The sequence below is a fragment of the Rhinolophus sinicus genome, chromosome 16, assembly GCF_057876585.1.
Source record: "Rhinolophus sinicus isolate RSI-liver-muscle chromosome 16, RSI-T2T, whole genome shotgun sequence".
Taxonomy (NCBI): Eukaryota; Metazoa; Chordata; class Mammalia; order Chiroptera; family Rhinolophidae; genus Rhinolophus; species Rhinolophus sinicus.
Genome location: NC_142516.1, coordinates 20,097,049 through 20,110,225, shown reverse-complemented (window position 1 = coordinate 20,110,225; position 13,177 = coordinate 20,097,049). Strand labels below are relative to the sequence as shown.

Here is a 13,177-nt window from a genome sequence, read left to right as displayed (position 1 = left end):
TAAAATCATCAAAATAAAGCTAATAAGGAACAAAATTTAAGGCATTTTTTTTTTTATTTCAGCCAAGGAATGATGCATGCTACAGATTAATCTTTACTTTTCCCAACTTGGTTTTGCAAAGAATACCAGCATTTCAACCCCAAAGAACATGGCACTTATTTGTTTCTTCCCCTTCTAATTTATTCCAGATTTTCAAGTGTTTTCTTCAGTAAGGATGCTTTTTCCTGCAGCTCAGGTCTGCTGTCTGTCTCCATAGTTGCTAACGATTCAATCAGGAGTGTTCTGCATTCAGATGTCAAACTTTCCCACTGTTTAGATTCTGAATGGAAAGAGAAAAAGAAAAAAAAGATTCCTCATTGAACACACAAGCAAAAAAACAAACTATTCTTTCTGCGTTCCTCCATATATCCTATCCCCAAAATAAATGCAAAGCCACCCCTTGGTAACAATTTAGTACATAATGATCACAAGTTCACTAGTGGTCTCAAAACCTAATCACTGACAATCACCTGAGAGCCTATCAGGGAGTCCCATCCTCTGTCCCCAAAGAGATTCTAGGGATGCTGAAGCCCAGGGAAAGTCGGAAGTATCAAGGCAAGGCACACAGAAACAAAAAAGCCATTTCAACAACACAGAAAGCTTCTTTGTAAGATATGCTCAGTAAAAAAAATCTTGAATACATTTCATAATTGCAAACTCACTTTGAACAGACGACACTTTATTATCCCTTTCTTTAACGGAAGCATCAGAGAAATTCAGAAAGTGAAGATCCTAAATCTTGTTTATGAGGTTCTGCCACTTTCTAGTGATGTGGTTTCAAACAAATTATTTCAGTTCAGTTCTGGTTCAACCTCATTTTCCTCATCTGGTTACCCTCATTTTCCTCATCTAGAATATATTTGTACATACCTGGCAAACTGAGAATTCGGTGATATAACTAAGTGACTAGCTCTTTTATTTCAACAAGGTAAAAAGGGATTATGAGATATGTAGTGTTACTGAGTCTAAAAAGCCTGTTTTACGGAGCCCAGGAGAGGTGCTTTAATTGCTAAGCCATCAGAAGAAATCAGCTTCTTGATAAGGTTAAAAAAAAGAAAGCCCAATACACTGAAAACTACAAGACATTATTAAAAGAAATGGAAGAAGACAGAAAGAAACGGAAAGATATTCTGTATTCGTGGATTGGAAGAATCAATACCGTTAAAATGGCCATATTACCCAAAGCAATATACAAATTTAATGCAATCCCCATTAAAATCCCAATGGCATTTTTGACAGAAATAGAACCAAAAAAATCATCAGAGTTGATGGAACCACAAAAGACCCTGAATAGCCAAAGCAATTCTCAGGGGGGAAAAAAACAGGCCAGAATTATCACACTCCCTGACTTCAAATTATACTACAAAGCAACAGTAATCAAAACAGCACAGTACTGGGGTGGCCAGATGGCTCAGTTGGTTAGAGCGTGGTGTTCTTAACAACAAGGTCACCGGTTCGATCCCCACATGGGCCACTGTGAGCTGCACCCTCCACAACTAGATTGAAACAACTACTTGACTTGGAGCTGCTGGGTCCTAGAAAAACACACTTAAATAAAAGTTTAAAAAAGAAAAAAAAACAGCACAGTATTGACAGAAAAACAGACAAACACCATGGAACTGAACTGAGAATGCAGAAATAAACCCACATATATATGGGCAGATAATTTTGGACAAAGGAGACAAAAACATACAATGGAAAAAAGAAAGAAAGCCTCTTCAATAGATGGTGCTGGGAAAATTGGAAAGCCATATGCAAAAGAATAAAACTAGATTGCTATGTCACCAAACACCAAAATTAACTCAAAATGGATCAAAAACCTAAATAGAACACCCAAAACAATAAATTGCATAAAAGAAAACACAGGTACTAAACTTATGGATCTTGATCTTTGAGAAGATTTTTATGAACTTGACCTCAAAGGGAAATAAAAGCATAAATAAATAAATGAGATTACATCAAACTAAAAAGCTTCTGCACAGCAAAAGAAAACCGTCAACAAAACAGAGGCAACCAACTAAATGAGAGAAGATATTGCAAAAAACATCTCCGATAAGGGGCTAATATCCAAAATATATAAAAAACTCAACAACAACAAAAACAATCCAATTTGGGCGGCCAATGGCTCAGCTGGTTAGAGCGCAAGCTCTCAACAACAAGGTTGCCAGTTCAATTTCCACACGGAATGGTGGGCTGTGCCTCCTGCAACTAGATTGAAGGACAACGACTTGGAGCTGATAGGCCCTGGAGAAACACACTGTTCCCCAATATTCCTCCCCGCCAAAAAAAAAAAAAAAATACAGTTAAGAAATGAGCAGAGGACCTGAACAGACACTTCTCCCAAGAAGACATACAAACGGCCAACAGTTTATGAAAAGATGCTCAACTTCACTAACTTCACTAGCTATTAGGGAAATGCAAATCAAAACCACAATGAGATACCACCTTGTACCTGTTAGAATGACTATATTACCACCTTACATCCGTTAGAATGACTATATTATCAACAAGAAAAGTCATAGCAAGTGTTGGAGAGGTTGTGGAGAAAAAGGAACCCTCATACACTGTGGGTGGGAATGTACTAAATTGGTACAGCCACTATGAAAAAACAGTATGGAGGTTCCTCAAAAAATTAAGAATAGAATTATTATATGACCCAGCAAGCCCTCTTCTGGGTATCTACCCCAAAAAATTGAAAACATTTATATATAAAGATATATGAGTATGTACCTCTATGTTCATGCAGCATTATTCATGGTAGCCAAGACATGGAAACAACTGAGTGTCCTTCGATAGATGGATAAAGAAGATGTGGTATATATATACAATGGAATATTACTCGGCCATAAGAAAAGATGGAATACTGTCATTTGCAACAACATGGATGGATCTTGAGATTATCATGCTAAGTGAAATAAGTCTGATGGAAAAAGTCGAGAACCATATGACTTCACTCATATGTGGGATATAAAACTGAAAGCAACAAATGAACAAGACAAACAAACAAGCACAAACTCATAAACACAGACAAGTTTAGTGGTTACCAGAGGGAAAGGGGTGAGGGAAGAGAAATAGAAAAGGGAAGGGGGTCAAATATATGGTGATGGAAGGAGAACTGACTCTGGATCGTGAACACACAATGCAATATACAGATGATGTATTATAGAATTGTACACTTGAAACATACATAATTTTAATAATCAATGCTATCCGAATATATTTAATTTTAAAAAAAAGATTAGAAAAGAAAACCAGGAAAAAAATAGGATTAAGAAAATTGCTATCAAATATGATGACATGGATAATAACAACTTTTAAAATGTTTTCCCAACTCCACTTTCCAGTGTGTCATGTTGTTTATTTACATGTGTACAATGAGCTCTACTGTGCCACTGTCTGCAATTAACCAAGATTAAGTCAGGATTCATGATGGAAATAAAAACTATTATTCTGAGAAACTAAAGCTTCAAAATACATTAAACGTATATAAAATAAAAGAGTACCAAATTTAAACACTTCATAAAATTTACAGGTTTTAGCTTTGTATAGCCCACTTGGATGTACATATATATTCATTTGCATTTCCGAGTATACGCTTATTAAAAACAGAAAATAAAATAATTTCTAAAAAAAAAATTTTTCTAAAACATATGTCATAAATTATCCTGGCTTTCTGGTCCTCCAGTCAGAACTATCAAGAACTCACCTTCAAGTTTTTTAAGCAGTAATTCTATCACAGATAAAGCTTCTGTTCTCACAGATGAGTAGGTCTTATTTTCTAAGAAGAAAATCATATAGTTCACATTATTTGTTTTATATGCCTTATAACAAAATCTCCAAGATTAAGTTAGCATCACTGAAAAAAAGAAGTTCAGAAATTGTAAATTCAGAGATACACCTGTTCTTAAGCTTCCTTTTGCGTATCATTTCTCATTAAACACATGAAATGTGCTACATGTCCACATTCCTTACTTTAAAAAAAAATGTTGGTCAGATGTATCAATCACCACAATAAATGGCAATATTCAAAAAACCCATTTTAGAAGTGGGAAATCAAAAGACACTAGCTCAAACACACAGTCATCTTTACATGATACCTAAGAAAGGTCTTTAGGTTTGCATGACCTCATTTTAACAAAGATCATTACACTACCCAGGGTTAAGGCCACATCAGACACATGGCTGGGACCTTGCAAAGACTAGTTTCTGAGCTTCTAGCTCTTCATCCAAAAGCATGCTACCTCCAAGAATTCCAACTGAAATATGCTTCCTAGGTGTCTGCACTAGATACAACATCTAGTTCATGGTGAAACTGTCTACCAAAAAAATTAACACACAACCAAACCTGAGGCAAGGAAAGCACCCGATGAGCTTCTAACACCCTGTTATGCTACAAAGTACAGAAGTGCTTAAGAGAATGATGGTGACCTATCAACAGGACACAGTAGTCAGCTTGAAGGGGGGGAAAGGCTGGGACAATTTGAGCATAAAATAATTAAGGAAAATAATTAATTATAAACCAATTGGGGGAAAAGAAATCCATGAATCAGTATCAATAATAGATAAAGAGACAGGGAGAGGAAGGGATCTTGCTTAGAAAAGGATGCCAACTATCAAATGATAAACGTGGAGAAGTGCTAGGAGTTAGAAAATCATCTTAGTAGAAACTGGTTCAGGGAAAACCATCAATGCATGCTAGGTCAAGAAGCCATTCTGAAGAGGAGCAGCATCTCTGCACGGTCTTAGAGTGTCTTCTCCAGACTGCTTATTAGACGCAGCTTTGAAGAAGAACGGGTTATCTGAATAGTCGTAAAGCATGTCGCCACAGGCTTCTTATTAGACACCAAGGGGGAAAACATGGCAACTATCCAGCAGAGAAAACTGAGAAGTGCCCTGACCAGGTAGGACCAGGTGATCAAAAGTAACATCGCCAGCGAGTGTCAATGGACACCGTGCGCCTCCTGACAGGAGGCACATCACTCACCAAGTATCCCAACTGGGAATCACACATGGATCTAACCATGAGGAAACGGTAGACAAATGCCAATGTCAAGCACACTCGTTAAAAGGGGGGTGGGGACTTATCTTCAAAACTGTCAATGTCAATAAGACAAAGAAAGGCTGAGGAAATGTTCCAGATTAAAGGAGACTAAAAAGATATGACAACTAATTCCACAAATGATCTGCACTGGATTCCTTAACAGAGGTGAGGGAAAAAATTCTATAAACAACACTGAGTGAGTTGAAAACCCAGCATATAAATGGTAAAAGTCTGATTAAAAACACTACATCACTGTTATACTACGTACAGTTAGTAACTGTACTGTTCTAATGTAAAAGAATGCACAGTGGAAAACTTAGGAGTAAAGGGACATGATGTAAGCAATATACTTTCAAATGGTTCAGAAAAAATGCGTAAACGTAAGTGCAAATGATGAAGTAAATGAGACAAAATGTTAACAGGTGACATTGGGTAAAGGACATATAGCTATTATATGTATTATTATCACTTTTCAGTAAATTTGAAATTATTTCCAAATAAAAGTTTTTAAAAAATACCTAACAGAAAGGTTTTCCAATGTAGGTGTTAAAATCCTACATTAAGTTCCAGATTAATATATTCTAGTTTGGGGATACATACTGAGTATATTAAGTAGGACAGTTCAGTAGTTCCATAAATTTCATTGTTAGCACAAGGTAAGGAATATTTGAAGCTTAGCTCCTTGAGTTTTAAAATTAGGACACCTTATCAATGTCAGTTTATCAAACTCACCTAAAGAGTATGTGATTGATTTGCAAGTTTCAAGGAGAATTTCAGCCAAAGCCTCAGGATCTGCATGCTCTGCCTCCAGAAGCATTAATCTGTAAAAACCACAAAGCAAGATGCAAATGCCAGTTCTGAGACATTCCAAAGTCTTTCTGTCACAAATAATTTCTATCTCTGTGCATCACTTTATGATGCCACTTTAGCTTTTAGTTTTAAAATTAAAAGAATTCCACTAATTATACATAAAATGCTCAAGGGCAAAAGGCAAAATAAATGACTGAACTTCATATGAAGCAAATTACCCCTGAAAATAGGCATTCATTGACTGCAGGACTCCCAACTGCACTTTCCAGGTGCTGAGTTTTAGCCGTTCACACATCAATTTGCATAGCTCCTGACGGTAACAACCTGGGAAAAAAGACAGAATGGGATAGAGAGGGAAAAGAGTGTGAAGGAGAAAAAGACAGAGCGAGTGAAGGACAGAGAGACAGAGACAGGAACAAAGAGGGATAGAGGTACAAAGAGAGTGGAAGACAGGGAGAGAGGGAGGGAGACAGAAAGAGAGGGAGGAAAAAATAAATGCCTTTTAATTAAAGCCATGAAATTTCAAAAAAAACTTCAGCATGAGTTTGTAGCCAATTCCCAAACAAATTTCCCTGATCAGAACTCCCCCACCAAAGGTCCTATATAATTGTTCATAAATGTTTATTTTTAAGGCAAAATCCTTCTCCATGGAACTGACACAGAATCATAACCACACTCCCCTTTCCCTGTACAACACCCTGAATGACAATCAAGGAAAGCGGAACTCTGGAGGCAGGGAGCTCCGCTGGACACTCAGAAGCTTCTGTATGTTGTAGGCTTATCACCAGGTAACAGCGCTTTATCCCAAACCCATTATGCCAACTGCACATGTAATTACATTAATTAATATACTAACTGATGAAAGGGGAGTATAAATCTCAAAGCAGTTATATTTTAAATGCTGTAAAATTTAATCTACAAGAATTCTGCACTTGAATTGCTTCATAAGCCATTGAAACTTCTTTCTCCACTATACAGAAAGAAAAAGCAGAAATTGCAGATACATTATGAGTAAGATGTACATGAAAAGCCAATGTGGAACAGTTCAATTCTGAAAGGCCTTGGACCTCCTCTAATAACTGGCAAGTGAATGTACATTTCTATGCCTTCCACTAAATAAACTGCTTTGTGTGTAAAACATCTTTTTCCTGTAATTCCCTACTCTAACTTTTTCTACCTCTCAAACAAAAGTTTGAAGTCCTAATGGTGTCAAATAAGTAGACTTTGACTGCAGTCCATAACACAATACCAAGACGTAAGACCACTTACAAATCGGTGTCTTTTGGAAAATCCGTCCTATACATACACAGCAAATATACTTTTTAAAGTTCAAAGGATAGCAAGGCTCACAGACAATCTGAAGTCTGATTTTTAGACATGTCCAATCACAGATAATCACCATACTTTTTATAACAGTCAAGCATATTAAGATGTGGAGTGGGCAGCAGTGTAGGAACTAACACCAAGCAAACGTCAGAGGAGCACGGTCCCAAGTTGAAGGTCCTGTCAAAGGACTAACTCACTACAACCGAATCCAACAATAAAGGTTTACAGTTGGTTTACTTACTTATTAATCCTTTGGAAATACACATCCAATTCTGAACCTTTCTCAAAAAGTCACGAGTTTTCTCAGTGAAATAAAAAATTTCACTCGCTTATTGAAGATTTGGTACTACCAAGGCCATTAATGTTGAGATGAAGAGACCCCACTAATGAATTCTATGGATTCCTCAGAATACAGTATCATAGAGAAGAGTTAACAGAATTCTTTTTATGGTTAAACTAGCTATATAAAATATATCATGGCAGTTAAGGGCTGAATCATGCCCCCCAAATTCATATGTTGAAGTCCTAATCCCGAAAACCCCAGAACAAGACTATATTGGGAGACAGTCTTTAAAGAGGCCATCACGGTGGGCCCTAATCCAGTAAGACCAGTGTCCTTCACAGAAGAGGAAAGGAGGACACACAGACCCAGGTGGTCATTTACAAGCCAAGGAGAGAGGTCTCAGGAGAAGCCAACACTGCCGACACCCTGATCTCAGACAGAATTTTGAGAAAATGAATTTCTATTGTTTAAGCCACCCAGTCTGTGGTACTTTGTTATACCGTGTTTCCCCGAAAATAAGACCTAAACAGAAAACAAGCTCTAGCATGATTTTTCAGGAGGACATCCCCTGAGCATAAGTCCTGATGCGTCTTTTGGAACAAAACTTAATATGAGACCCGGTCTTATTTTCAGGGAAACACGGTAGCAGCCCTAGCAAACCAATACATGCCGGTGTAGAAATAAAATGTATGCTAGCTAATTCTCACTATTAATCAGGCTGTAGAAGAAAGAGTAACTCTAATTTGTCACACAGAACATTTCTGTTCTCGTTAAGTGACTCCAGTTACAGCGCCCCTTCACATGCAGGTTCTGGTTCTTACGTTGAGTCTCCACATTTCGGGGCCAGGCTTTGCCCAGGCTCTCAAAGGCTCTTAGCAGAGATTCCAGCTGGAGCTCCTTTTCCTTCTCATTCTCGTCTTCGTTTTTGGTTGTCCGGACTCCAATGCTTTCAGGTGAGTTCTAGGACATGTCCAAAAAAGCAAAGCAAAATTTAATTTTTTTTCAAAGTTACAGGTATACTATTAAAACAATCAGTACCAAAGTAGATGTTAACCAAGAATTAAATGGTAAATTCTCTAGCATGAGTTTTCCTATTTCTAAAAAGAATTTATAACAGGAATACTACACCTCTCTATTAAGTATGGAAAATCCTTTAAAGAAATCTGTAAGCTAAGGTGAAAAAATACTGTATATGTAGTATTTTGAGCACAACATAAGAAGACTTGCATAATGATCTTGGTAATGATCTAAATCCAAATTCTGTTGTAATAAGAAAACAGGTTGAGAATGCCTCATCTAGCTAGCTGGTGATATCACCAATTTAAGATACAAGTCTCCAAATCCATACACTATCATTATGTATGTAACAGATTATTTAAGGAGCCTTTTTGCTCAAAGAAAACAAGTAAAAATTCACAGCAACACAGGAAATAAGAATGCTATTTAAAGTATTTCATGTTTCACAAAAATATAAACCATACCCTTCTTTCTTTGAACAAGTGCTCCAACTTTAAAAACAAGTATTTCATTTTCCAAATGAAAGTCTGTTTTTTTTTTAATCAAAATCCCCCAATATATGGGAGAGGCAATTAATAGTGACACACTGAGCTCCCTGCCTTCCCTCTACTGGGGTGCCTTCTGCACGTGCACATAAGGAAAGCTGATTATAACTATGACACAGACCGTTCATCCACTCCAACACCCACTCTCAGAACTCACTGCTCTGGTAACCTTGTGATTCCTGGCTTGCAGGTTGAAACCCCTGTAATAAACTCAGCTTTCTGCTTTGTTTTAAAAGTAAATCCACTCTCCCCTTCTCCCACGGAGGGCTAATGGACACCTGAATGAATCTGCAGCCAGGTGTGGCCACCTGGCTAAGCACTGGCTAACGGGACAAAGGTAAAAGTACCATGGAGCATTTCCAGAACTCTCCTTAGGAAAGAACTGACATGCCTGCTCTGATCCTTTCTTCATCCCCTTTGCCATCACCTGCCTGGAATGCAGGACAGTAACCACACCCTAGGGATGGCAGAGGTGGGAGCTACAAAGAGCCAGAACCCCTAAACTATTATGTGAGACACAAATGTCTATCTTGTTTGAGGCCATGACATTTTGGCATTTTCTGCTACTTGCAGCTACACTAATTTTAATAAAATATGCAAACAAAACACAGAAAAATCTTTTCCTTTTTTTTAACTTTTAAAGTATAATCAGACCTGAGAGTATATAGGCGGCCATTACCTTCTTAATGAGAGGTATGACAATGTCAGAAAACTCCTGGAATCTGTCTTCTTTAGTGGCCTTCAAGACATCTGCTGCACAGCTGATTGCTACAATCTTATATTTGAGATTCTCTTTGCAACACTCCTTCAGAACAGCCTGGAGAATCTCATTTGTGCTAGGCTGATTGGGCACAGGCTTTTCCAGCTCTGCACTGCAGGATCCATACAAAAGCATTACAACAGTTAATAAAGGCCACAGCTTTCAGGCTCATCTTAAGAAACAGCATCGTCATCGAAAGAACATTTACCTGCAAGCTGTCACCACACAGGCGATGGCTTTCAACAGTTCTTCCTACAGGGTTGAAACATGAGAGAATACTATTAAGCACGCATGTCATTTTCAATCTGTAGTGTGACTACAATTACCTCAGGAATATTTAAAAGCTATGACAACAAAAATTAATTAGAATCACTTTCTCTTCAATGTACTTCACTGTTTAACAAGTCCATCCACAGAAGCACGATCACTGACTATCTCTATTTCATAAAAGCCTAGAGAACTGACTTGCCCAAGGTCAACACAGGCAGGCGTGTCAACCATGGAATTAGAACTACATCTGACTCCCAGCCCAGCACTTCTTCTGCAGTACTGCACTGGCCACGACTGACTTTTTTATCAACTAGATCATTATATGCTGCCACAATTTCACTTTCCCCACTGACTATTCATTATAAGTATCCTACTATCGCCCTCATATAAAAAAAAGACTGCTACTAATTCATAGGCCACAGAGATAGGCATCCTCGGGTCCAGGTTCAGACAGCTCACCTGCTGCTCCATTTCTCATATGCCCATCCTGATCTCTTCATGAGATCAACAGGTACAGAATGGTAACCAAAACGGTTTGAGATTTATCTTTGTAAGCTGAACATGATAAATAAAAATCAATCTCCAGCACAACTGTGCAGTATTCAACAACATGTGCATAGCACTTGGATGAAATATCATACTTAATCGGGCAAAGTTTACCCAAAGCTTCCCAATGGCTAGAAAATCTGGTTCACAAAAAGAATGTGATGCCCCACAAAACCAGATTCTAATTTTGATAGGAAATGAAAGGTGAAGTCATAATCCTTTAAGGATACCTTAGATTTAACTGGGCACGAATGGTTCCTTTACCTTTCCTGCCCATGTTCTTCCAGCCAGGCCTTGCAGTAATGCGGTCAGAATCATTCCCAGATATGGCGGTACGAGTGAGCTGGTTTGCTTTGCAATTGATGCCATGGCAATTGCACCCTGGGCTTTCATTTTCCAGGACTGAGACTGTAAAGCCTTCTGGGTAATGGTAATCAACTCCTGCATGTATAACCGAATGCCACCAAAGGAACCTAGATTACGAAAAGCAAAATTAAAGTAACCTTTAAGTGAGACACACAAAAAATTAACAGAATTTTCTAAGTCTGAATAAAAGTCAGTGACCATCAGTCTAAAGCAGTAATTCTCAATGGTTACATTATACCACTTTCTGAGAAAGAAAGTGGGTGGTGTTGTGATGCATCTTTACAACAGCAGGGCTTTACAAACTTGGCTATGTCCACAGGAGGGTGTCATGCAAATGGTCATCATCCACCAGTGTGTGTCAAGGTAAAATACAAGAGAAGCACTACTCTAAAATAATACTCTATGGCAACAGAAAAATCACTATTCACTCTCAGCTACGGTAAGTCAAGTTCTGCTCTACTGGGGCAGAGTTTCCACTCTCTCACATGGGCAGCAACGGAGGAGGAAAGAGAAGAGCTCTGAGAGCCAACCTTGAGAGCTCAGCAATTTGGCAGGCTCAAAACCAAATGGGACACATGCCATTATGGTCCTGGGAAAGTAACTATAGGAGTTTACAAACACAAAATAGGATTAAAGAACTCCAGCTGTGGTTCTTAAAAAACAGGTTTAATTCATAGGTACGGATTACTAACCAGGTACATTCTCCTGCCACACTTCAGTCCATAAGTTACATTCTTCTTTTTCTGATTTCTCCTCATCAGCAATTTCATGCATGCCTAGAAATGCCAAAGGCAAAACTTCTTTGGCATGGTTCTTCAACACGTCAGGACTGTATCGTCCAATAGCATGAATAGTCAAAGCACAAGAGGTCTTGTAGATGGGTTCTGAAGAGAAGCAGAAAAAAAAACAATCTTTATGATACTTGCTGTTTTTAAGGGGAACGGATCGAAACAAACTATTGTGCAACTTGCACCACAGCAAAACAAATCAGTAAAATCAATTCAAAATGTTCCTAGTTAAGCACATAAAATCATAGAGGGTAAGACCTGATTTGTATTGTTTTATTAGGTCATTAACATCTAAATTTAAAATAATACAAAGTAAGTTAAGAAAGGTACCTTCTTTCTCCATATACCAGCCATTGAGCTTCTGCAAGAGTTTCTCAGTGCTGCTATCCCGTGAAGTCTGAAAAAGAAACAATCCTATTCAGTTCTTTATAATTATCAAAGTATAATTACTTAACTAAGTAAGAGATTCAACTCACCCGAACTAAGTGGCCCATGGCAAATGCACAGGATTTCTGAATTACACTGTTCCGATCTGCTAGGCCACTAAGCAAAGCACTCATAAGTTTACCTATCAGAAATAAAGGAGAAAAATCTGATACTTGGTTAACCAAATGTTTTGCTCTGTTCCCAGAACCAAAACAAGCTTAACCCTATAATATCTGATTTTTTTCCATGGTAGTTTAGAACCCTTGTATGTTACATTTGCTTCCTTTTGCCTGATACAAAATTAAAAATTAATCTGTGTCAAGAATATTGTGGGGAAAGTTGTAAAAATGAGAACTAGGTACATAAAATTTATTAAGCCCATCTGGGAGTCAATAAAAGAAGAGAAAAATGCTGATGTAAAATTAGCTATAAATGGTAAACAAATCCTACAAGGTGACAAATACTTTCACCTTCTTCCACCACTAAGAAATAATCAAACACTTAGAAAACAGTGAAAACTCGCTAAACTTGATCATCCTTTACCTTTTGCAAACAAAATAGATAAAGGGGGAAGATTAAGAGGAGAAAAAGTACACAGTATCACAAGCATATCTGAATGATAATTATTTTTTCTTTTAAAACCTTGTCACACAAGACATGGCCATACAAAAATATCACCACATACGGTTTTGACAAACTCACCTGAGTAGGGTGTTAGGTCCTGGGGACACTGAGTAGTTAATGACACAATGACACTGGCACAGCCGCCCTACAAGGTTACAAAGGCAAAGGTCTAAATTTGATGGTCATAGTGCTCTATCAAACCCTCTGTTTCAGGTGTCAAAGATTTAAAGATATACTTGAAGCCTAATAGCCCCTCCAGGATTCAGTTTAGAATGAGGAAATCTCTTATTTAAAATTAGCAATGCAGAGGTTTTTTTCAAAACCTCCACCTGGAAG

General features: G+C 37.8%; 1 protein-coding gene across 4 annotated transcripts in view; it reads right to left on the bottom strand.

Moving 5' to 3' along the window:
* Window positions 1-35: 35 nt before the first annotated feature.
* The window catches only part of ECPAS (Ecm29 proteasome adaptor and scaffold), a 100,633-nt gene continuing 87,491 nt past the window's right edge, over window positions 36-13,177 (bottom strand). For all 4 annotated transcript variants that reach the window (XM_019749528.3, XM_074330823.2, XM_074330822.2 and 1 more), the window contains 12 exons: window positions 12,920-12,986; window positions 12,268-12,359; window positions 12,122-12,188; window positions 11,696-11,887; window positions 10,902-11,110; window positions 10,030-10,073; window positions 9,741-9,933; window positions 8,321-8,459; window positions 6,109-6,214; window positions 5,813-5,901; window positions 3,746-3,817; window positions 36-319 (listed from right to left, as the gene is read on the bottom strand). In XM_019749528.3, coding sequence (XP_019605087.1) covers window positions 180-319; window positions 3,746-3,817; window positions 5,813-5,901; window positions 6,109-6,214; window positions 8,321-8,459; window positions 9,741-9,933; window positions 10,030-10,073; window positions 10,902-11,110; window positions 11,696-11,887; window positions 12,122-12,188; window positions 12,268-12,359; window positions 12,920-12,986 — 1,410 coding nt within the window. In that variant the 3' untranslated portion in view covers window positions 36-179. The remainder of the gene's footprint in view (window positions 320-3,745; window positions 3,818-5,812; window positions 5,902-6,108; window positions 6,215-8,320; window positions 8,460-9,740; window positions 9,934-10,029; window positions 10,074-10,901; window positions 11,111-11,695; window positions 11,888-12,121; window positions 12,189-12,267; window positions 12,360-12,919; window positions 12,987-13,177) is intronic.